Source organism: Dendropsophus ebraccatus, chromosome 12, assembly GCF_027789765.1.
Source record: "Dendropsophus ebraccatus isolate aDenEbr1 chromosome 12, aDenEbr1.pat, whole genome shotgun sequence".
Taxonomy (NCBI): domain Eukaryota; kingdom Metazoa; phylum Chordata; class Amphibia; order Anura; family Hylidae; genus Dendropsophus; species Dendropsophus ebraccatus.
This window is the reverse complement of record NC_091465.1, coordinates 42,340,127-42,364,959: the sequence shown is the minus strand read 5'-3', so window position 1 is coordinate 42,364,959 and position 24,833 is coordinate 42,340,127. Positions and strand designations below refer to the sequence as shown.

Genomic DNA, 24,833 nt, shown 5'->3' with positions numbered 1-24,833 from the left:
CATGAGACAGTCTTAGGATACACAGATATGCGATAACTGGGTTTTCCTCTTTGTTGCAATGTGTTAGTGGAAACCACTGAGCACATACACAGTAAAGGGTGTAATAAGCCCCGGTGCTGTATGGTATACATTGCTGGGGGTGTTGTGTGGTATACAGTGCTGGGGGTGCTGTATGGTATACAGTGCTGGGGGTGCTGTATGGTATACAGTGCTGGGGGTGTTGTGTGGTATACAGTGCTGGGGGTGCTGTGTGGTATACAGTGCTGGGGGTGCTGTATTGTATACAGTGCTGGCGGTGCTGTATGGTATACAGTGCTGGGCAGGGGCGGGCTGGGCCGGGGGGCAAGGGGGCATGTGCCCCCCGGGCTGGTCTTCCCCACCAATTAGTGGGCCGCGACCTGTGGCCGACCCTCTGCTATAATTGAGACTGAAAGAATAGCGCGGCCGGCCGCCGCGCTATTCCCTCAGTCTCTTTCAAGCCGCCTGATCCCCCCCAGTAGCCGCAGACGTGCCGCGCGCAGGCACGTCTGCAGGCACCTACATCAGGTCCCCAGCGGTGACGTCACTTCCCTGACGCGCCGCTGAGGACCTGAGAACGGAGAGAGGAGCCGCCTTGCTGCAGCAGCAGGGAGAAGCTGCTGCAGACTGAAGATCCGGCCCGAGGAGAGGTGAGTTGTTTATCTTATTTTTTTTTTTAAACCCCTTCAGGGAGGATGCACAGGGGGGCTATTCTATGAGGGGGGGATGCTTAGGGGGGCTGTTTTATGAGGGAGGATGCACAGGGGGGCTATTCTATTAGGGGGGGGATGCACAGGGGGGCTATTCTATTAGGGGGGATGCACAGGGGGGCTATTCTATGAGGGGGGATGCACAGGGGGGCTATTCTATTAGGGAGGATGCACAGGGGGGCTATTCTATTAGGGGGGATGCACAGGGGGCTATTCTATGAGGGGGGATGCACAGGGGGGCTATTCTATTAGGGAGGATGCACAGGGGGGCTATTCTATTAGGGAGGATGCACAGGGGGCTATTCTATTAGGGGGGATGCACAGGGGGGCTATTCTATGAGGGGGGATGCACAGGGGGGCTATTCTATTAGGGAGGATGCACAGGGGGCTATTCTATTAGGGGGGATGCACAGGGGGCTATTCTATGAGGGGGGATGCACAGGGGGGCTATTCTATTAGGGGGGATGCACAGGGGGCTATTCTATGAGGGGGGATGCACAGGGGGGCTATTCTATTAGGGAGGATGCACAGGGGGGCTATTCTATTAGGGAGGATGCACAGGGGGGCTATTCTATTAGGGGGGATGCACAGGGGGGCTATTCTATTAGGGAGGATGCACAGGGGGGCTATTCTATTAGGGAGGATGCACAGGGGGGCTATTCTATTAGGGGGGATGCACAGGGGGGCTATTCTATTAGGGAGGATGCACAGGGGGCTATTCTATTAGGGGGGATGCACAGGGGGGCAAAGCTTTGGCTGTCCCAGGCATGATGGGAATTGTAGTTTTGCAACAGCTGGAGGGCCGCAAGTTTGAGACCCATGTTCTATGGGGATGATCCTGGTATTTGTACAGTGGATGTTAGTTAGTAATGGCGGCGGTGGTGAAGGGGTTGTGATATTTGTTTCTTTTATACTGGTATTATTGGTCTGGGTATACTGGATCTCAGTTATGGTTTGGTGGTATTAGTTAGTATGGGGTGGTAATGGTTGTGGTCACAGTGATAATATATGTTTCTTATATACTGGTGTATTTGATTTGGTCAGTAACGGTATATAACTGTATCAGTTCTGTTCTGGGGTCACATCCACATACTGAGCCCCCACAGAACTCTGTATCCTGATCTCCCACAAAGCCTCCAGTATACAATACACCAAGAATCCTCCAAGTACAACAGCTGCAAACACTACAACTTCCAGCATTTACTGACAGTCTGCAGCCCTCAGGATATGCTGGGAGTTGTAGTACCTCCTATGATAACAGCTGGTGCTGTAGAGATTCAGGGCTGATGGTTGTAACATAAGAGAACCAGAAGGGCATTGTAAATGATTACAGCACTGATAACAGGGTCACCAGGTACACAGCATGGTACCTTAACCCTGGTGCATTCACACAGACAGATTTAGCTGACAGATTTTTGAAGCCAAAGCCAGGAATGGAGTTGAAAAGAGGAGAAATCTCAGTTTTTCCTTTATTACCTGTTCTCTGCTTATAGTCTGTTCCTGGCTTTGGCTTCAAACATCTGTCAGATAAATCTCTCTGTGTAAAGGCCCCCTAAGGTACTATGCTGTGCACCTGAGCTAGGTTCCCTTTAATCCAATAGATATATATCCTGGGATAGCTCTCATTACATACTATATAGCATGTGAGAGACCACTAGGTTTAAAGAAGTACTCAGGGGCTTGAGACATTTCATCCGGAGGTGAGACAATTACAAGGGCTTTTCGTGGCTGGGAACACTGGCCACAATACTATAATTCTGTGGCGCATGTAGTATCTTCCTTTCCCGCACTTATTTGGGGAGGGTAATACCAGGTAAGGGCCAGAGTGGTCCTTAAAGGATGGGCCGCTAGCCTGCCAGTCAAGGGCCAGTGCCGTGTGCTTGCCCCCCAGGCTAAAATCTGCCAGCCAGCCCCTGGTGCTGGGGGTGCTGCATGGTATACAGTGCTGGGGGTGCAGTATGGTATACAGTGATGGGGGTTCTGTATGGTATACAGTGCTGGGGATGCTGCATGGTATACAGTGCTGGCGGTGCAGTATCATATACAGTGCTGGGGGTTCTGTATAGTATACAGTATTGGGGGTGCTGTGTGGTATACATTGCTGGGGGTGCAGTATGGTATACGGTGCTGGGGGTGCAGTATGGTATATGGTGCTGGGGGTGCAGTATGGTATACAGTGCTGGGGGTGCAGTATGGTATACAGTGCTGGGGATGCTGCATGGTATACAGTGCTGGCAGTGCAGTATCATATACAGTGCTGGGGGAGCAGTATGGTATACAGTCCTGCGCCCACAATCAGCACATGAGATTATGGAGCTGGGAACTACAGGAAAAGGTGACAGATACAGTAAACTACAGAATAGGACTCCCCCTTGCTGTGTGAGGTATCTGGGCTCCACAGTTATACCCTCTTTACCACAGGATTACTGGGCTTGGTCATCCTTACACTGAGGGGGGCCGGGCCTCACACTGCTGCTGCCCGGAGTCCTGCAGAAAACAGATACCACAGAACACGTGCACAGGATCTGCAGGTACCTGTGGGAGCAGCTCCTGAGCTGCAGTCTGTCCCTTTCTGTACAGGCAGCAGCTGCAGCACCAGCCTCTCCTCTGTGCTCTGTGTCCTGTCTGTTCTGCCTCCATGGTCTGCAGTCTCACTTCCTCCTCACATAGGCACCATTCACACTGAGCAAGAACGTCGGAATCCCGCAGTGACACTTGCGGCCCTGCTGTCTGCACACAGCATCAGTCAGTAACTTGTAAACTGAAAGGGTTGCTGAACATCAGGGGGGAGGCTGGCGCTCCCCTCAGCCCTGAGCCCAGGGCAGCTGCTCCCCATGCCCCCCCACCTTGCTACTCCCCTGGGTGTAGGTGCTGGTGAAATGATGACCCAGTAAAATAAATAAAATGGCTTTACTAACAGTCTCTTGTAATACAGGAAACGCTGGCAATAGATAACTTCTTTGGTACAGACTTGTTTTCACTGAATCTTTGCTGGGAGATACTTTAAGTGCTGAGGTAGAATGGCGGTGCTTGCGTACCTTAGTGTAGAGCAGTAAAGAGAAGGAGAGATGAGTTTGTCATAAGAGCCCCAACCCAGGGTAGTAGTGTGCTCTGCTAGAACTTGAGAGAATAATTGTGCCCGTGTTTCAACTATACTATTGCTTAACCACCTTCTGCCCTGCAGTCTCAGGGTACCCGTCCTATCAGGGTGACACAAGCTCCAGTCTTGGTTACCTGGGCGAAGCTAATTGTCCAAAATTATTTGGTGTCACCCGCACTGCGAGATCAGTGCGGAAACTGACGCTACACTTCCTCCCACCAAGTGACTACTTCCTACCAGGGTGTGTAAGAGCCCCAGTGAGTGGTGGACAAGAGAGTGTGCAAAGAAAAAAGTATAGAGATAGGTAGAAAGGAAAGGGGTATCCCCATTGGACCACAAGATCACATAGTACAAGAAAACAGTAAACCTGTGTTAACTACAACTGTGCAACATATGTATACAAGCTTACATACAAAATACTGAAATCTGGTGGCGAAACCAATAAATATCTTCACCACCTTACTTTTGAGTAAAAAGGATACAGTCTAAGGGTAGTATGTACTAAGTTTATTTCTCAATTTAGTGATTTCTTACTGACCTATGGTTTAGGTTTAAGTGCTTTATATGCCCAGTGCCCAGTAAAATTTCCATCTATCTTTTGAGGATTTATTGTGTAACATAATTTACTTCCACCTGTTGGGATCTGTGAATGTGTCAGCTCCTTGTATCTGTATTTTATCATTGTTTGAAAGTAATTTATCTATACATTTATATATCTCAATAAAGGATCATAATACATTTTTTAACTGGTCCTGCAATAATACAATTTTTTAACTGGTCCTGCAATTTTTCTGTGGGTTAATCCCCCTTTTTTGGTTTAATGTATAGATAGGCATGCATATGGACTTAGACATTTTGAGTCACATACCCATCTGGACTGCATCAGCGTCATCATTTCTGTGGGGGCCCATGCTGGATACCTCTGCATTGATTTACCCTGGTTAGGTCATGTTATCTGGGTTAATACATTTCCCTTCTCTTATGTTGGCAAGAGACATACAGGAGCATGTGCAACACATTATATGGGTATGGGTCAAACCCTGTTGCCTTCTATATGTCAGTCCCTCTGGCATTACTAGAAACCTGATACCAGAACTGAACCCAATGCCATGGATAGCAGCAGCATGGACTGCCTGGATGATCCTTTGCTCCTATTACATGGAGAAAAGAGCAGCAGACCGTCGCTGACATAATCGGGCCGGTTCAACATGGTAAAGATCACAATCAGCCGGCATCATTCATGATTATTGGACGGAACAGCCGGTAATCGGCCAAGTACAGTCTATAAACGTTTGATGTAATAGGGCCTACAGTGACATTTTACTCCTCCTTAAGGTATGTTCACACTGAATAAAAGCAGCGGAATTACGCAATGGAGAATCCCTCTTGCCTCAGTGTCTGTATGGGAGGGCTTGCGTGCCTCTGCTCCCCTCACACAGAATTGACGTCAATTGGCTGCAGTATCACACATCAATTCTTTTTTGCGGAGAGCGACAGAAGTGGAGGCGTGAGAGCCCTCCAATAGAGACAATGAGGCAGGCGGGATTCTCCGCCACTTTTACTCAGTATGAACATACCCTAACAGGTATGCTGGCTGGGGACACACAAGGGCATGTGCAATCCCCAGTCACATGACCATGGTAGGGAGCATCTGGAGGCATGGGCATGTTGTGACACTGTTGCATGTTGTTCTGCACTATGCTATGGCTGCATATCATGAATTACAGAGTAAATCCATAACCAAAACTCCATGGTGTGGCAGCAAAATGTCCTTAAAGGGGTTGTCGAGGGTTTTAAGAAAATTATAAGAGCTGGAAACGCCATAAAATAGGGAAAAAAACATTCACCCCCCTAAATCTACCTGTACCCCAGTGCTGCCACCATACTGGTGTTACCCACCAGGGCCTTCACCTGACAGCCAGTCACTGACCACTGTCTGCAGCATCACGTGACTCATGTCATCACTAAAGGCCTGGTCAGGTAAACCAGGGCACCAGAAGATGGTGGGAGCAGTGAGGTTTTATTTCGTTTTTGTAATCTAGGACAACCCCTATTATAATCATGTATGGAAGCTGCACGCATATACATTCACACTCTACAGCTCCTGCGTCCAAAACTAGGAAAACAACCAACAGGGTTAAAAATAAGTGCAATGCGGGAAAAACCGTGAGGAAAAACACGACTGTGAGGCTGCGACTCCACTGCTTTTCCACTCGGTGTCGCTGTGCGGCAATCAAAAAGCTTCTGACGTCACGGTCGCCATGGAGACCTCCTCTCGTCTTCTGCGGCAGTGCGTCACCCCCTCCCCACGCCATAGTCCTGCGTTGCGTCACGGCGCTGACGATCGCTGCATAGACGCTTTCATTGTAGGTTCCTATAGCGACAACATCCCGGGCGTGTCCCGTCCGGCCCGACCTATGGGGCTGCGTTATCGGCTTCGGTGCGTGGGGAAGCCTCAGAGCATGCAGAAAGTCTGCAATGGTGTCTGCGTTTTTCTGCCCCTTTGTGTACAGGTGTTGGCAGGGTCTCTGTGCACTATGGCCGCTATGTACATGATATTCATAGGATATTTACAGGGGAGCTTAGCAGTAATAGAATAGTGATGACATAAAGCATTGAGCCTTCAGCCCTCCAGCTACAATTCCCATCATGCCTGGACAGCCAAAGCTTAAGCGTTGGCTGTCCAGGCATGATGGGAATTGTAGTTTTGCAACAGCTGGAGGGTTGACGTTTTAATGCAGTACTGAAGCGTGCTCATGTAGTTTTGTTCATGTGCTCCGCAAAATAATCAAGGTGTAAATTGGGCTCCTTAAAGGGGTATTCCGCTGAAATGCTGCACTGGCACAGAACATAAAAATGCTATCCTTACCTCTCTGCGCTCCTCCTGTGTCCTCCTGCATCATCCTTGGGGTCCTGGCGGAACTATCCCGCCTCCATTTCCGAGAAAGACTAGTCTCTGCAGTGACAACTCTCTCAGCCAATCACTGACTGAGACAGGAGAGCACTGCAGCCAGTGATTGGCTGAGCTGGCTGTCACTGCTGAGACGAGTCTTATGCTGAAGTGGAGGTGATCCATAGATGATGCAGGAGAACATCAGGGGAGCCCGGAAAGGTACAAATGGCATGTTATATTCTGTGCTGGAGCGGCAACGTATCCCAGGTTTAATTTTTGTGGAATAACCCTTTAAATAAGCGAACATTTACTAGATCCTTATTCATATCGGGTACAGGTCTGCCATGATCCAATATGTATAGGGACCTCCCAACATTCCCCTGAAACAGATGTATAGGGAAAATGCATAGGGCACAATAGATTTCAGCATTCCAACTGTTTGCTGCCACAGTAGATATGGAAAGTAGCTGCCAGAAGTGCAACAACCTTTTCCTCTTCCCTCTTTGAACCTGGAAAGTAAAGGGGTACTCTGGCGCTTAAAAACTTCTGATATTGTGCTGTCCTTATATAATACCTAATAAACCTCTTACCTTTAGGCTATGTTCACACTACGTGTAGTCTGTGATTACTATGGTACTTGCGTAGTGCTACCTCTGAGGGAATCCCAGCCGGAGTGTATCCACATAGGGCCACATGTATCATCCGGCGAACGGATGATTTTCGTGCCGATTTGCGTATTTTTTTATTCGCAAATGGCCGATTTGCGAATAAAATATTCGCAAATCGGCACTTTCCGCCGAGTACGCCAGGGAGGCGTGTAGTGGGCGGAAAGGAGGGCGCGGACTCAGAGTAAAAAACGCCGGACTTAATAAATGCCCCCCAAAGTGTACACCCCGGCCAGGATCCCTAGTGGTGCAGCAAGAAACTGACATGTCAGTTTTCTGCGGCCACTATTCACTGAATAGTGGCCGCAGAAAACACTGTCAGTTCACACAATGGAGCGTGCGACTCCGGCTGCGCGCTTCATTGTGAGCAGTGGGGAATTCGGATGCGGAAGTAAAGATTATCCGGTCGGTTCCGCGTCATGGAACCTTACAAAGTGGGAACATGGTCTCACACTGCACATAGGGAAAGAGGACCCTGCCCGCGAATGCTTACAGTCTACAATCTTATCCTTCTCTGGTGAAAGAGAAAAAACATCCATGACGTCCTTTTCACGGCCTCCATCATCTGCTTTGAGTGATGATTCTAAACATTTATGATGACTCCTACACATCTGCCATAAATGGCTACATGTTTGTCACCCAATAAAGGCCTCTCAGGGAGCTCTCTTGGCCATGGGGTAAACCGCCCACGTCAGCACTTCTCTATCTCCAGGCTCTGTTTTGTCTATATGAAATGATGGGCTTGTTATATCCATACAGATACTAGCATTGTCTGTTGCAGATATAGCTCATGTACATACAGCCCCTGTGTCCACCACTAGATGTGACATAACACAGCAACACTCCAGCTTCATAAAGGGAAATTCTACTTTATAAATGAAGGAAACAAATCGTCGCCTACAAATTAAAGTTCACTTTATCTTTTCTCATTATCGGAAATGTCAGTGACAGCGAGGCGTTCGTGATTTGGGAAACCCACCAACTATTTCAATGACTGGTGGGAGGCTTTTCTGCAGGACTTATACCATAGTTAGAATTTACATTAAAACATTACTTATATAGTAGAAGTGGGGCCCACTCTATTCTGCGGTGACTTTGCGGTACCTGATTTTGAGATTGAAGGGGGCCCCAGTGGTCAGACCCCCCACCATATCTTAGTTAAAGAGGTTGTCAAGGAAAATTTCACTTTTTGCCTATCCTGTGGAGTAGTAAAAGTAGGAGGTTGTGGCGGGTCCAATCTCTGTACTCGGGTCCAGCTCTATTCATTCCCATGGAGCTGACGGAAAGAGCCGAGTACAGCGCTCTTCTGTGACTACCTACATTTCCCCTATGCACTGGACAACCCCCTGATCCTGTGCATATTTTGGATTAGGAATAACCACCCCAAGTGGGAATACCCTTTAAACCTGATCTGTTTGTGTGAACACAGAACTGCAGGCACTGGTGATTTAGATTCTAGTAGATTATAATCATTCTGTTGCTGCAACTTTTCCTTTGCATCTTGTGGTGCACTTGTGCCGATACACAGCAGCCAGTGTCACCAGGCAGAGCTGCAGCTCCTACTGTTGAAGAGACAGGAGGCGGTTTCAGATATCCTCAAACTCCCTTTAGTCTTTGCAGGTAACCTGGAGTCATTAAAGGAGAAGTCTAGCAAAACTATTGTATTGCCTGCCAAAAGTTATACAAATCCCCAATATACACTTATTACGGAAAGTGCTTATAAAGTGCTTTTTCCCTGCACTTACTACTGCATCAAGGCTTCACTTCCTGGATAACATGGTGATGTCACTTCCTGGATAACATGGTGATGTCATGACCCGACTCCCAGAGCTCTGCGGGCTGTGGCTGCTGGAGAGGATGATGGCAGGGGGACACTGAGGGACACAGGGCACTGGAAGGACACTGAGCATCCCTCTCCTATCATCCTCTCCAGGAGCCACAGCCCGCACAGCTCTGGGAGTCGGGTCGTGACATCACCATTTAATCCAGGAAGTGACATCACCATGTTATCCAGGAAGTGAAGCCTTGATGCAGTAGTAAGTGCAGGGAAAAAAGCACTTTATAAGCATTTAAAAATATTAAGGGTGCCTTCACACCTACCGACTCGCAGCGTTAATAACGCTGCAAGTCGGCTAGGTCCTGGCAGATCACCGTCAGTACATACACGCAGCGGTCTGAACGACCGCTGCGTGTATGTAAATCTGCCGGCTGCTTAACCCCTTCTGATGCCGGCCGCCTCCCGCTCAGCTCTGTATACATTACCTCCTCGCTCCACGGGGTCCCGGCGTCCTGCTCTCCCGCCCGGCCAATCAGTGTTTTGCCCTGCCGCAGCCACTGATTGGCCGGGTGGGAGAGCAGGACGCCGGGACCCCCGTGGAGCGAGGGGGTAATGTATACAGACCTGAGCGGGAGGCGGCCGGCAGGCATCAGAAGGGGTTAAGCAGCCGGCAGATTTACATACACGCAGCGGTCGTTCAGACCGCTGCGTGTATGTACTGACAGTGATCTGCCAGGACCTAGCCAACTTGCAGCGTTATTAACGCTGCGAGTCGGTAGGTGTGAAGGCACCCTAAGTGTATAATGGTGATTTGTATAACTTTTGGGAGGCTATAAAATACTTTAATAAAAAATTTTGCCAGACTTCTCCTTCAAATGTAGCATGACACTAATGGGACAGATGTCTGCCAGCAGACAGGACTGATTACTGCCCAAAGTGGGCAAGCAATAACTTTAGTCATTCCTAGGACCCCAAAGGGGTACTCCAAAGAAAAAAAATAGTTTTCAGATTTACTTGTACCAGAAAGTAATAGATCTGTAAATTACATTTATTTAAAATTCTCACGTCTCACAGTACTTATCAGCTGCTGTATGTCCTGCAGGAAGTGGCGTATTCTTTCCAATCTGACACAGCGCTCTCTGCTACCACCTCTTTCTGTGTCAGGAACTTTCAAGAGCAAGAATGGTTTTCTATGGGAATTTGCTACTGCTCTGGACAGTTCCTGTCAGGGACAGAGATGGCACAGAGAGCACTGTGTCCAACTGGAGAACTACGTGTAATAGCGGTGTGCGCGGCAGGCGACTGATGATATACATTACCTATCCACGTTCCAGGGCTGCTGCTGCGGTCTTCTTCTCCCCGGGTCCCGCGCGCTCTAGCTTCAGAGTGGCCTGTCAGCTGACAGGCCGCCCGGCCAATCACAGGCGGTCCCGGTCTGTGATTGGCTGAGCAGCCTGACAGCTGACAGGCCACTCTGAAGTTAGAGAGCGCGGGACCCGTGGAGAAGAAGACCGCAGCAGCAGCCCTGGAACGTGGATAGGTATTGTATATAGTTAAGCAAGGGCTGCAAGGACATCGGTAACGATGTCCCTGCAGCCCTTGTTTAACGATTATCGGGCCGTGTAATAGGTCCAGTAAACGAGCGGCGATCTAGCAGATCGGCGCTTGTTTACAGGTGGTATCGGGCCCCCATCGACCCGTGTAATACCACCCTTAGACAAGTCTGTCTTGGAAGTGAAGCATCTGTAGTCAGTGGGGGACATCAGAGTCCCTGCCAGCAGGACACCTGGGGAGCGTGGACAGGTAAGTATAGGATGCTTATTATTTTTTGTATGACCCCAGCTACACTACCGTTCAAAAGTTTGGGGTCACATTGAAATGTCCTTATTTTTGAAGGAAAAGCACTGTACTTTTCAATGAAGATAACTTTAAGCTAGTCCTAACGTTAAACAAATACACTCTATACATTGCTAATGTGGTAAATGACTATTCTAGCTGCAAATGTCTGTTTTTTGGTGCAATATCTCAGAACTATCACACATATAGGCAGTATACATATAGTACACACAGTCTCCTCTCAGTACTATCACACATATAGGCAGTATACATGTACAGTACACACAGTCTCCTGTATATAGGCAGTATACATGTACAGTACACACAGTCTCCTGTATATAGGCAGTATACATGTACAGTACACACAGTCTCCTGTATATAGGCAGTATATACATGTACAGTACACACAGTCTCCTGTATATAGGCAGTATACATGTACAGTACACACAGTCTCCTGTATATAGGCAGTATATACATGTACAGTACACAGTCTCCTGTATATAGGCAGTATACATGTACAGTACACAGTCTCCTGTATATAGGCAGTATACATGTACACACAGTCTCCTGTATATAGGCAGTATACATGTACACACAGTCTCCCCTATATAGGCAGTATACATGTACAGTACACACAGTCTCCTCTCAGTACTATCACACATATTGGCAGTATACATGTACAGTACACAGTCTCCTGTATATAGGCAGTATACATGTACAGTACACACAGTCTCCTGTATATAGGCAGTATACATGTACAGTACACACAGTCTCCTGTATATAGGCAGTATACATGTACAGTACACACAGTCTCCTGTATATAGGCAGTATACATGTACAGTACACAGTCTCCTGTATATAGGCAGTATACATGTACAGTACATAGTCTCCTGTATATAGGCAGTATACATGTACAGTACACAGTCTCCTGTATATAGGCAGTATACATGTACAGTACACAGTCTCCTGTATATAGGCAGTATACATGTACAGTACACAGTCTCCTGTATATAGGCAGTATACATGTACAGTACACACAGTCTCCTGTATATAGGCAGTATACATGTACAGTACACACAGTCTCCTGTATATAGGCAGTATACATGTACAGTACACACAGTCTCCTGTATATAGGCAGTATACATGTACAGTACACACAGTCTCCTGTATATAGGCAGTATACATGTACAGTACACACAGTCTCCTGTATATAGGCAGTATACATGTACAGTACACACAGTCCCCTGTATATAGGCAGTATACATGTACACACAGTCTCCTGTATATAGGCAGTATACATGTACACACAGTCTCCTGTATATAGGCAGTATACATGTACAGTACACAGTCTCCTGTATATAGGCAGTATACATGTACAGTACACAGTCTCCTGTATATAGGCAGTATACATGTACAGTACACGGTCTCCTGTATATAGGCAGTATACATGTACAGTACACACAGTCTCCTGTATATAGGCAGTATACATGTACAGTACACACAGTCTCCTGTATATAGGCAGTATACATGTACAGTACACACAGTCTCCTGTATATAGGCAGTATACATGTACAGTACACACAGTCTCCTGTATATAGGCAGTATACATGTACAGTACACACAGTCTCCTGTATATAGGCAGTATACATGTACAGTACACACAGTCTCCTGTATATAGGCAGTATACATGTACAGTACACACAGTCTCCTGTATATAGGCAGTATACATGTACACACAGTCTCCTGTATATAGGCAGTATACATGTACAGTACACAGTCTCCTGTATATAGGCAGTATACATGTACAGTACACAGTCTCCTGTATATATGCAGTATACATGTACAGTACACAGTCTCCTGTATATAGGCAGTATACATGTACAGTACACACAGTCTCCTGTATATAGGCAGTATACATGTACAGTACACAGTCTCCTGTATATAGGCAGTATACACGTACACACAGTCTCCTGTATATAGGCAGTATACATGTACAGTACACGGTCTCCTGTATATAGGCAGTATACATGTACAGTACACACAGTCTCCTGTATATAGGCAGTATACATGTACAGTACACACAGTCTCCTGTATATAGGCAGTATACATGTACAGTACACACAGTCTCCTGTATATAGGCAGTATACATGTACAGTACACGGTCTCCTGTATATAGGCAGTATACATGTACAGTACACGGTCTCCTGTATATAGGCAGTATACATGTACAGTACACACAGTCTCCTGTATATAGGCAGTATACATGTACAGTACACACAGTCTCCTGTATATAGGCAGTATACATGTACAGTACACACAGTCTCCTGTATATAGGCAGTATACATGTACAGTACACACAGTCTCCTGTATATAGGCAGTATACATGTACAGTACACACAGTCTCCTGTATATAGGCAGTATACATGTACAGTACACACAGTCTCCTGTATATAGGCAGTATACATGTACAGTACACACAGTCTCCTGTATATAGGCAGTATACATGTACACACAGTCTCCTGTATATAGGCAGTATACATGTACAGTACACAGTCTCCTGTATATAGGCAGTATACATGTACAGTACACACAGTCTCCTGTATATAGGCAGTATACATGTACAGTACACACAGTCTCCTGTATATAGGCAGTATACATGTACAGTACACACAGTCCCCTGTATATAGGCAGTATACATGTACAGTACACAGTCTCCTGTATATAGGCAGTATACATGTACAGTACACAGTCTCCTGTATATATGCAGTATACATGTACAGTACACAGTCTCCTGTATATAGGCAGTATACATGTACAGTACACACAGTCTCCTGTATATAGGCAGTATACATGTACAGTACACAGTCTCCTGTATATAGGCAGTATACATGTACAGTACACGGTCTCCTGTATATAGGCAGTATACATGTACAGTACACACAGTCTCCTGTATATAGGCAGTATACATGTACAGTACACACAGTCTCCTGTATATAGGCAGTATACATGTACAGTACACACAGTCTCCTGTATATAGGCAGTATACATGTACACACAGTCTCCTGTATATAGGCAGTATACATGTACAGTACACAGTCTCCTGTATATATGCAGTATACATGTACAGTACACAGTCTCCTGTATATAGGCAGTATACATGTACAGTACACAGTCTCCTGTATATATGCAGTATACATGTACAGTACACAGTCTCCTGTATATAGGCAGTATACATGTACAGTACACACAGTCTCCTGTATATAGGCAGTATACATGTACAGTACACAGTCTCCTGTATATAGGCAGTATACACGTACACACAGTCTCCTGTATATAGGCAGTATACATGTACAGTACACGGTCTCCTGTATATAGGCAGTATACATGTACAGTACACACAGTCTCCTGTATATAGGCAGTATACATGTACAGTACACAGTCTCCTGTATATAGGCAGTATACATGTACACACAGTCCCCTCTCAGTACTGATACTACAGCCCTGCTCCCCTGGGATTTGTCAGTGTATGATGCCCGGACCGCGCAGCCCCTCCCCTCACACAGGCCCCGCCCCTCCCCGATCACACGCTCCTCCCCCTCCGCCAGCTCTGTCCTGGCTTCGTCAGCCGTTCCCGCCTCCCTCAGAGGTGTCGTCGACAATCTCCGCCCCGTGACGTCAGGCCGCGGTGTCCGCCGGTCAGACCGGGACTCGCTCGCACAAGATGGCGGCTACTGTGCCCGGGGGTACCGGGACCCAGCTCCCGCCGCACCGCTCAGCCCCGGCCAGGATTGGATACTACGAGATAGATAGGACAATCGGCAAGGGCAACTTCGCGGTGGTCAAACTGGCCACCCACATCGTGACACGGGCAAAGGTAACCGGGACCGGGCTGAGAGACACGGGGGCGCCGAGCGGCTGATATCAAGGGCCAGGCGGAGGAACGGAGGCAGCAGGACTGGGCATGGGAGCGGGGTGAACCGGAGCAAGGCGCCCTCCATAGGCCGATCCCTGTGGGAAGCAACTGGGGGGATCCCAGAGGGGGCATGGCGGCAGTGCCAGGGGGCTGATCCGGTCATGTGCCCCCAGGCATAGCAGCACCCCCAGGTATGGTCAGCCTGTCACACGGCCGGGTGTGAGGAGCGGGCAGTGACGGTGAGAGGAGCGGGCAGTGACGGTGTGTGTGAGGAGCGGGCACTGACGGTGTGTGTGAGGAGCGGGCAGTGACGGTGTGTGTGAGGAGCGGGCACTGACGGTGTGTGTGAGGAGCGGGCAGTGACGGTGTGTGTGTGAGGAGCGGGCACTGACGGTGTGTGTGAGGAGCGGGCACTGACGGTGTGTGTGTGAGGAGCGGGCCCTGACGGTGTGAGAGAGGAGCGGGCACTGACGGTGTGTGTGAGGAGCGGGCAGTGACGGTGTGTGTGAGGAGCGGGCACTGACGGTGTGTGTGAGGAGCGGGCACTGACGGTGTGTGTGAGGAGCGGGCACTGACGGTGTGTGTGAGGAGCGGGCACTGACGGTGTGAGAGAGGAGCGGGCACTGACGGTGTGTGTGAGGAGCGGGCACTGACGGTGTGTGTGAGGAGCGGGCACTGACGGTGTGTGTGAGGAGCGGGCACTGACGGTGTGTGTGAGGAGCGGGCACTGACGGTGTGTGTGAGGAGCGGGCACTGACGGTGTGTGTGAGGAGCGGGCACTGACGGTGTGTGTGAGGAGCGGGCACTGACGGTGTGTGTGAGGAGCGGGCACTGACGGTGTGTGTGAGGAGCGGGCACTGACGGTGTGTGTGAGGAGCGGGCACTGACGGTGTGTGTGAGGAGCGGGCACTGACGGTGTGTGTGAGGAGCGGGCACTGACGGTGTGTGTGAGGAGCGGGCACTGGCGGTGTGTGTGAGGAGCGGGCACTGGCGGTGTGTGTGAGGAGCGGGCACTGGCGGTGTGTGTGAGGAGCGGGCACTGGCGGTGTGTGTGAGGAGCGGGCACTGGCGGTGTGTGTGAGGAGCGGGCACTGGCGGTGTGTGTGAGGAGCGGGCACTGGCGGTGTGTGTGAGGAGCGGGCACTGGCGGTGTGTGTGAGGAGCGGGCACTGGCGGTGTGTGTGAGGAGCGGGCACTGGCGGTGTGTGTGAGGAGCGGGCACTGGCGGTGTGTGTGAGGAGCGGGCACTGGCGGTGTGTGTGAGGAGCGGGCACTGACGGTGTGTGTGAGGAGCGGGCACTGACGGTGTGTGTGAGGAGCGGGCACTGACGGTGTGAGAGAGGAGCGGGCACTGACGGTGTGTGTGAGGAGCGGGCACTGACGGTGTGTGTGAGGAGCGGGCACTGACGGTGTGTGTGAGGAGCGGGCACTGACGGTGTGTGTGTGAGGAGCGGGCACTGACGGTGTGTGTGAGGAGCGGGCACTGACGGTGTGTGAGAGGAGCGGGCACTGACGGTGTGTGTGAGGAGCGGGCACTGACGGTGTGTGTGAGGAGCGGGCACTGACGGTGTGTGTGAGGAGCGGGCACTGACGGTGTGTGTGAGGAGCGGGCACTGGCGGTGTGTGTGAGGAGCGGGCACTGGCGGTGTGTGTGAGGAGCGGCACTGGCGGTGTGTGTGAGGAGCGGGCACTGGCGGTGTGTGTGAGGAGCGGGCACTGGCGGTGTGTGTGAGGAGCGGGCACTGGCGGTGTGTGTGAGGAGCGGGCACTGGCGGTGTGTGTGAGGAGCGGGCACTGGCGGTGTGTGTGAGGAGCGGGCACTGGCGGTGTGTGTGAGGAGCGGGCACTGGCGGTGTGTGTGAGGAGCGGGCACTGGCGGTGTGTGTGAGGAGCGGGCACTGGCGGTGTGTGTGAGGAGCGGGCACTGGCGGTGTGTGTGAGGAGCGGGCACTGGCGGTGTGTGTGAGGAGCGGGCACTGGCGGTGTGTGTGAGGAGCGGGCACTGGCGGTGTGTGTGAGGAGCGGGCACTGGCGGTGTGTGTGAGGAGCGGGCACTGACGGTGTGTGTGAGGAGCGGGCACTGACGGTGTGTGTGAGGAGCGGGCACTGACGGTGTGTGTGAGGAGCGGGCACTGACGGTGTGTGTGAGGAGCGGGCACTGACGGTGTGTGTGAGGAGCGGGCACTGACGGTGTGAGTGAGGAGCGGGCACTGACGGTGTGAGTGAGGAGCGGGCACTGACGGTGTGAGTGAGGAGCGGGCACTGACGGTGTGAGTGAGGAGCGGGCACTGACGGTGTGAGTGAGGAGCGGGCACTGACGGTGTGAGAGGAGCGGGCACTGACGGTGTGGGCACCTGCAGGGGAGCACTCTGCTCATTTCTGTATACACGTCCAGTCTGTATACAGCCCTCTACGTCTATACACGTCCAGTCTGTATACAGCCCTCTACGTCTATACACGTCCAGTCTGTATACAGCCCCCTACGTCTATACACGTCCAGTCTGTATACAGCCCTCTACGTCCAGTCTGTATACAGCCCTGTACGTCTATACACATCTCTCTCACCAACCTCCTGTATATAGCCCTCTCCATGTGTGTAAGTACCCCCTACCTGTCTCCTGTGAACAGTGCAGGATGTATACAGCCTTCTCCATGTATTTCTGCCCCCCCCCCCATCCCCACTGTATACCAGGCTGCAGGTCACTTATATATGCCGCCATATATATGTCATGGTTGTAAGTTGGTGATCAGGTGGGTGCAGTGTATCATGTCTTGGTGAGGAGGGTATCACTGGCATAGAAGAGCAGTGATGACCTATGTGTATGGGTGACACCACCTACTTGTTGTTTCTATTGGTCCAAATACATCTCCAGTAATATACCCTGTAATGAAACTCTAGGGGGGAATGATGATCAAAATCTATATAATATTAACTGTCTTTCTTATAGCAACCAGTCAGCTCTCATTGAGCTCTGGTAAAATGAAAGCTCAGCTCTGGTTGGTTGTTATGGGAAGTGACACTGTTTTACCATTGGAGTGTTTGTCTACTACATTTAATTTTCCATTTGGCTGTGATAGTAGAGTGTATGGCAGACAGGATGTCCATGGTTGCAGGAGTGAAGTATGTATAGACTATATGGCGGACAGGATGTCCATGGTTGCAGGAGTGAAGTATGTATAGACTATATGGCGGACAGGATGTCCATGGTTGCAGGAGTGAAGTATGTATAGACTATATGGCGGTTAGGATGTCCATGGTTGCAGGAATGAAGCATGTAAAGAGTGTATGGCAGACAGGATGTCCATGGTTGCAGGAATGAAGCATGTATAGAGTGTATGGCAGACAGGATGTCCATGGTTGCAGGAATGAAGCATGTATAGAGTGTATGGCAGACAGGATGTCCATGGTTGCAGGAATAAAGCATGTATAGAGTGTATGGCAGACAGGATGTCCATGGTTGCAGGAATAAAGCATGTATAGAGTGTATGGCAGACAGGATGTCCATGGTTGCAGGAATAAAGCATGTATAGAGTGTATGGCGAACAGGATGCCCATGGTTGCAGGAGTGGAGTGGACTGTGTACTGGTGTCCCATCTTGCTTTGATCCTATGTGTCAGGTATTGAGCCTTGTGGTCAACTCTTGGCTTTTTACCAGTAATTGAAAGCTTGTTTTAAAAGGTTGTCTGGGGACATATTAAACTCTCCCTACTGTCTCACCATATCATAAAACAATACAGCAGCCATACTTACCTCCTAGTGTGCGATTTTCTGGTCCCTGCTTTGTTCCCATTCTGCCAGCTTCCACTGATGGTCAGGTTCCACACACAGCCAGTCACAGAGCTGTGGGGGAGAGCAAGGGGAGGTGAGTATAGCTCATTAATTTTTTTATGCAATGGGGAGAGTAGGATTTCCCTGGACAGCCTCTTTATAAGTTGTAAATGATACTAGAATAGAGCAAGCTTTAGATCTAAAGGCCCTATTCCACCAACAGATCTGACGACAGATTATCTGCCAAAGATTTGAAGCCAAACCAAGGAGTGGATTTGAAAAGAGGATAAATCCAGTCTTTCCTTTCTGATCTGTTTTCTGTTTATAGTCTGTTCCTGGGTTTGGCTTCAAATCTTTGGCAGATAATCTGTCATCAGATCTGTTGCTGGAATAGGGCCTTGAGTGATCTTGTGAATCCATTGCTGCTCTCTTGTCCCTTGCTGCTCTCTTGTCTCTCTCATGGATTCCTAGATCATTGTTCACCAACCTGTGGCTGTCCAGCTGTTCCTGTTATACAGCAGCTGGCAGGCTGTAGGTGGTGTGCAGTGGCCTGGCTTCTGAATTCTGCATGCTGTCTCCTGTAACTATCTTCTTCTAGTAACAGCGTTTTCTCATAAGGATTTTCCAGGACCTGGTTGTGGTGACCTGTAAGACCATTACAGTTGATGGCGGCTAGACTTTATGCCTAGCATAATTTGTCAGCAAAATCAAGCAGCAAATCCATGTCCAAAGATGAAAACAAGGCTCGCCATTATTTTTCTTTCAGGGGTTAACCATTATACATAACATAAGGTACATTGGGTTATACAATGAACAACTCATTTTAAAAGGGTCTTATGACCCTAAATAAAATGCAAGTGGAACCCCAGCTACCAGCTGTAATCTGTAGAGGAAGCCTGGCAGTGAGTGTTCCGCATCCCTGCAGTACCTCCACAGGGAAACCAAGCAATACAGTGTCCATTGATGTTACTGGGATATCTTTTAATACAGAGCAGGGCTCCCAGTGAAAGAGACGCTCTTAGCAACTGCTCCCCATTCAGGTCCTGTACAGGTGACTCCCCTCCCCTCTTATAACTCCGCATACTTAATAGGTTATAGAAGCATAAGTGCACTAAACCAGAGCAGTATAGTAAAGAGGTTTTCTTGGATTGGAAGAACACAGTGAGAGGTTAGTTGGGAAAGAGATCAGAAGCAACATATTACTTTACTAAAAGAGAAGTAGCTGCTTGGAACAAGCTTCCAGCAGATGTGGTAGGTAAAGCTACAAGAGCCGAATCCCTGCTTGGGATAAAAATATATCTATCCTAAGATAATAAGAAGGAAAATACTAAAAGGGCAGACTAGATGGACCAAGTGGTCTTTCTGCCCACAATCTTCTATGTTTCTATATAATGGAGGAAATGCTAAAAAGCACTAAGTCCACTGTCGCTCTGGGGTTCTTGTATTGTGCCCCTATATACACCTGACTGCTGCAGCCCATGGTATACGGCACAGTGGTTGTCTGCAGCAGTTGACTTTATAGGGTAGTGTTATTGCTGCTGCAAGGTAAACACTAGTGGGGACCCCCAATGGTCAAGGTGTCTTATTTGCTGGGACCTTTTACTTTCCTCTGAAATATGTCCGTGTCTTCAATATTGCACTATATGCAGTTGTTTTTAGTGCCGCATCCATTGTCTACAATGCTTCCTGGAATCGTCTGGCTCTGGTAGTGATATCTGATGGGGTATATTTAGCATGTGTTATGGATATGTCAGCGCTTATGGACATTATAGACCTGCAGAAATTCAAGATTTTGCTAAATCTGATGAACTTACTATTCTTACTTAGTATTGGAGGGAACCTTTTACCATGTGTTAGTAACATATATGTGCATGTAGAGGCTATACTTTGGACAGGTCATCTGGTAGTTGCCATATGTCTTTGGTCTGATCCAATCTGCAGTATACTCAATGATATTGGACTATCCCATATAAAAGAGTACATAGCAACCAGTGTGTCCCACCAACAGCTGCAGGTGTTCTAGATAATGTCCGTATAGATGGACCCTCTTCTTATGCTGCGTTTACATGGAACGATTATCGTGCGAATTTGCACGATAACGATCGAATTCGAACGGTCGTACGTGTAAACGCAGCGAACGATCTAACGACGAGCGGGAAATCGTTCATTTTGATCTTACAACATGATTTTACTTATGTGCATGATAGGCTTAAGCGATCGCAAAACAATTTTTCCGTACGATATATCGTTACGACTAAACGCTGATCGTTCTAAAAAAAACCCCATCTTTCTAAAAAACATTGTTCTTTCAATATCGTTAATTGAACGATCGGGAGAATTATCGCTCCGTGTAAACGCAGCATTAGAAAGCTCAGTAAAGTAGGGATCTCAATCCAGTGGTGGCATGATCAGGATACATGACTGGCTCTTGACTTGTCTACTTGTCATATGATTCCTTACTAAATATTTACAAGGTGTAAATACCTTAAAGCACCTGCGGCATCATTCTGTCCTCCAGCTACCAGTGTCAGGAGTTTGCTTTCTAAGTATATGTGGTCATGTGCCATGTCGAGTTTTTATTCTGCTTAAGTTGAATAGCTCTTGGCTTCGAGCTGGAGTTGTGGTTAATGTTCTTGCATCATGTCCTTAGGTTTCCAGTGCCTGGGTCTTAAAGTAGGGATTTCAGTGAAGTCGCAGTGTATCAGGGAGAATAGATGACAAACAATGACTGAGTCGCAGCCATTCATTTTTTGCAGCCATTTAATGCACCCCAGTTATTCTCCGGAGAACAATTAGCCCCATTGCTGGAGGAATTTGTGAGAAGTAAATGGAAAATGGTCTATTCCTAAGAGGAAGTATCACTCAGTGCCAGCTTTGTACCAGCAAAAGTGACCCTGTTCCCATGTTACTGTAACATACAGGAATCAAGAGATTTCGTTAAATTTACTTGACTGGAGGGAATGTGCGGATTCTTTCCTTTACTTCAGGCTTCATGACTACACTGGGTACTTGGCATCTGGGGTCGGACACCATGCGTTTTGCATGTCCGTAGTACTGTACGTCCATCAGTTTGTCTCTGTCTGTATAGGATAGTGTAATAGCTCACACTATTGTATACAGAGTCATCCATCATGGTATATACCACCAGACAAAGTGCTGGCATAGATAGACTGTGCCATAATGTTCCCTTTCCTACTGATTTTATGGGCACAAATAAAAGGCATTCGTTTCAGAATCTCTTGTTTGGGAAGTGGTGGTGGAGCTTGTGGAGTGCCATGTGATTGGTACAGTTTTACCCCGATTTCTTTGCCTATTTTTTAGCGTTATAAAAAGGAGTGAAACAGCACATGATGTGTCTGCCTTTAGGGCTGTCCACTCCTACAGAATATATCATATATATATATATATAATCATTGCTTATATAAGTTATTCCTTTTTTGTACTCTGTCCTGAGCCACCATAGTGTCCAGCAGTGTATAAAAAAAAAAGCTATCAGTTTTTCTTAAAGGGGTACTCCAGGCTGGGGGGCTTTTTCGAGGTGTCCCAGATTGCGTCGGAAGCTGCCGGGCAGCGCGGACCGGGAGCTGCGCTAGAACGGGTCATAGCTGAAAAAGCCTTCCAGCACGGAATACCCCTTTAAAGCGTAACTGTCATTTCAGGGCCATTTTTTTGAAAACATTAAATATCAACAGTACAAGCGATTTTAAGAAACTCTGTAATAGGTTTTATGTACTAAAAGAGTTTCCTTCTGTAGTGAAAAAGCAATCTCCCAGCCTCCCCCCTCACATCAAATGAAGCAGGATTTCTGTGTCCATTATGTGGCTATGGAGAGGGGAGGGGCTGTTAGGAGTGACTGAGCACGGAGGATTTCTGCAAAGCACAACACCCTGCAATCTTCTCTCAGTCAGTTCATAGATAAGCACTGACCTTTCTGACCCCAGAATCCTGCGGTTTAGGTGCCCAGAGAGTCTACAAACAGCTGACCTTCATGTCACCTCTTCCTGCTCCCTCATCTCCCTCGGCCCCTCCCCCCTTCATAGGCTTACAATGGAGAGAGCAGAACCCGTCTTCACTGGCTTCTCTGTAATGAAGACGTGTTTGCCTGATAATGCACAGATAAGAAGTCAGGGGGGGAGGCTGGGAGATTGCTTCTTGAGTACAGAAGGAGGCTTTTTTGGCTGATGAAACCTATTACAGAGTTTCTTAAAATCACTTATACTACTGATTTCTGCAATAAAAAAAAACATGACAGTTACGCTTTAAGCTCCGGGAGAGTAAAGGTAGCTTCACACGTACTGTATTGCAGCAGATTCGATCTAAATAACTGAACGCAGAATCAAATCTGCTGCGTATCCGAAAAATACAAATAAGGCTGGTTTCACACTGTGTTTTTGCAATCCGTTTCACATATACGTTTTGTGGAAAAATGGATGCAATTGTGTGTCATCTGTTTGGATCAGTTTTTCCACTGACTTCCATTATCAAAAGTAGTGTTTACTACATTTTTTCTGTCCGTTAAAAGTAACCAATTAAAAACGGATACGTTCAACGGATTGCAGAAACGCAGTGTGAATCCAGCCTAATATAGGTATAACATGTCCTACATCATAAAAGGACAGGTACCTAACAAACGGTGCCCCATGCCAGAGCTGCATTGTACACTGATGACACTATATACATGATAGCAGTACAGTACAGATGATCCATATACTGTGTGTAGCGTGTCTGTTTCCTCTGGACTAGCCAAGTCACTGACCCATTCCTTCCAGCATACAGGAGATCTTCTGACACCAGAGCCGCACTGTCATCCAGCACGCCACTTGTTGGCTATCCCTATTAGTTAAATGCACTAATTATGGAGTAAACTGAAATATTGGCGTCATTGAAAGTGAGTATGTATGATGCTGTTGTAAACCAAACATATAGAAACTGGATCTCTACAAAACCATGGTTCCCATCGTGCCTGGAGAGTCAAAGCCTTGGAAGTCCAGGCATGATGGGAATTGTAGTTTTGCAACAGCTGGAGGGCTGCTGGTTCCCCTTATATGCTCTAGGTCACGTTCACACATTCTGTGTTCCATCAGGATTAAGGTTTGGATTTCACCCCCAGATCTTGAGTGCCCACTGACGTTGTACCACTGCCATGGTCACTTGTTCTGGAAAAAAATCTGGTTTTAAAATCTGTTCATTATTGCTGTGAATGTAACAGTGCGTTTTTGCTATCCGTTTTTTGCAAAAAAACTGATGCATTTGTGTTAATCCGTTTTTCCATTGAGTTCCATTGTAAAAAAAAAACAGATCAAAATGGACCTGTTTTTGTTTACGGACACAAACGTAGCTGACACTACTTTTGAGTCCATTAAAAAAAACTGATCAGTTTTGATCCGTTTTTTTTTTTTTTTTTTTTTTTACAATGGAAGTCAACAGAAAACGGAGGGACACAAATGCATCCGTTTTTCATCCGTTTTTTTTGCAAAAAAACGGGTTGCAAAAACACAGTGTGAACCTAGCCTAACATTTTAGGATCTGTGCTCTCATTAGATTTGATATTGTGTTTAATAGTTTAGTTACATTGAGTTACACCATGTCCAATCTGTAGCAAACACAATGAATGTACCCTAACATTTTAGCACCATTGACACAGTGCAGTGAGACTATCCAATCACAGCTGACTAGAGATGAGTAACACTGGCTGACTACCTGCCCTAGTGAGTTCAGGAAAACTTGGGTACAGCCTACAACTTAAAAAGGGTTATCCACAAAAATTGGGGCAGCTAGCAGATCAGTGGGGTTCTAACCTCTGGGAATGTCGCTGACCCTGAGATTTGAGGACAATTGTCACCTAAATAGAGAGCAGTGAATTTAAAAGGCCAGCTCGGCAACGTTCTGAGGCTCTAGCACTTCTGAATTGTTACAAGCACTAACCTTTACTCTTGGCCTAATCCTTAGAATGTTTTTTTTTATGTACTAAGATGCTGTTTAATTACCGAAAAATACAGTTTATGCTTATACTTCTACCCCTCTCTTGGTTTGCACGATGCTAATACTTCTACCCCTCTCTTGGTTTGCACCATGCTTATACTTCTACCCCTCCCTTGGTTTGCACCATGCTTATACTTCTACCCCTCTCTTGGTTTGCACGATGCTAATAC

The 24,833-nt window shown here is 47.8% G+C and overlaps 1 protein-coding gene across 2 annotated transcripts in view; it reads left to right on the top strand.

Moving 5' to 3' along the window:
* Positions 1–14,633: 14,633 nt before the first annotated feature.
* Positions 14,634–24,833, top strand: part of SIK3 (SIK family kinase 3) — a 97,901-nt gene continuing 87,701 nt past the window's right edge. For both annotated transcript variants that reach the window (XM_069946950.1, XM_069946949.1), the window contains exon 1: positions 14,634–14,873. In XM_069946950.1, the coding sequence (XP_069803051.1) occupies positions 14,721–14,873 (153 nt within the window). In that variant the 5' untranslated portion in view covers positions 14,634–14,720. The remainder of the gene's footprint in view (positions 14,874–24,833) is intronic.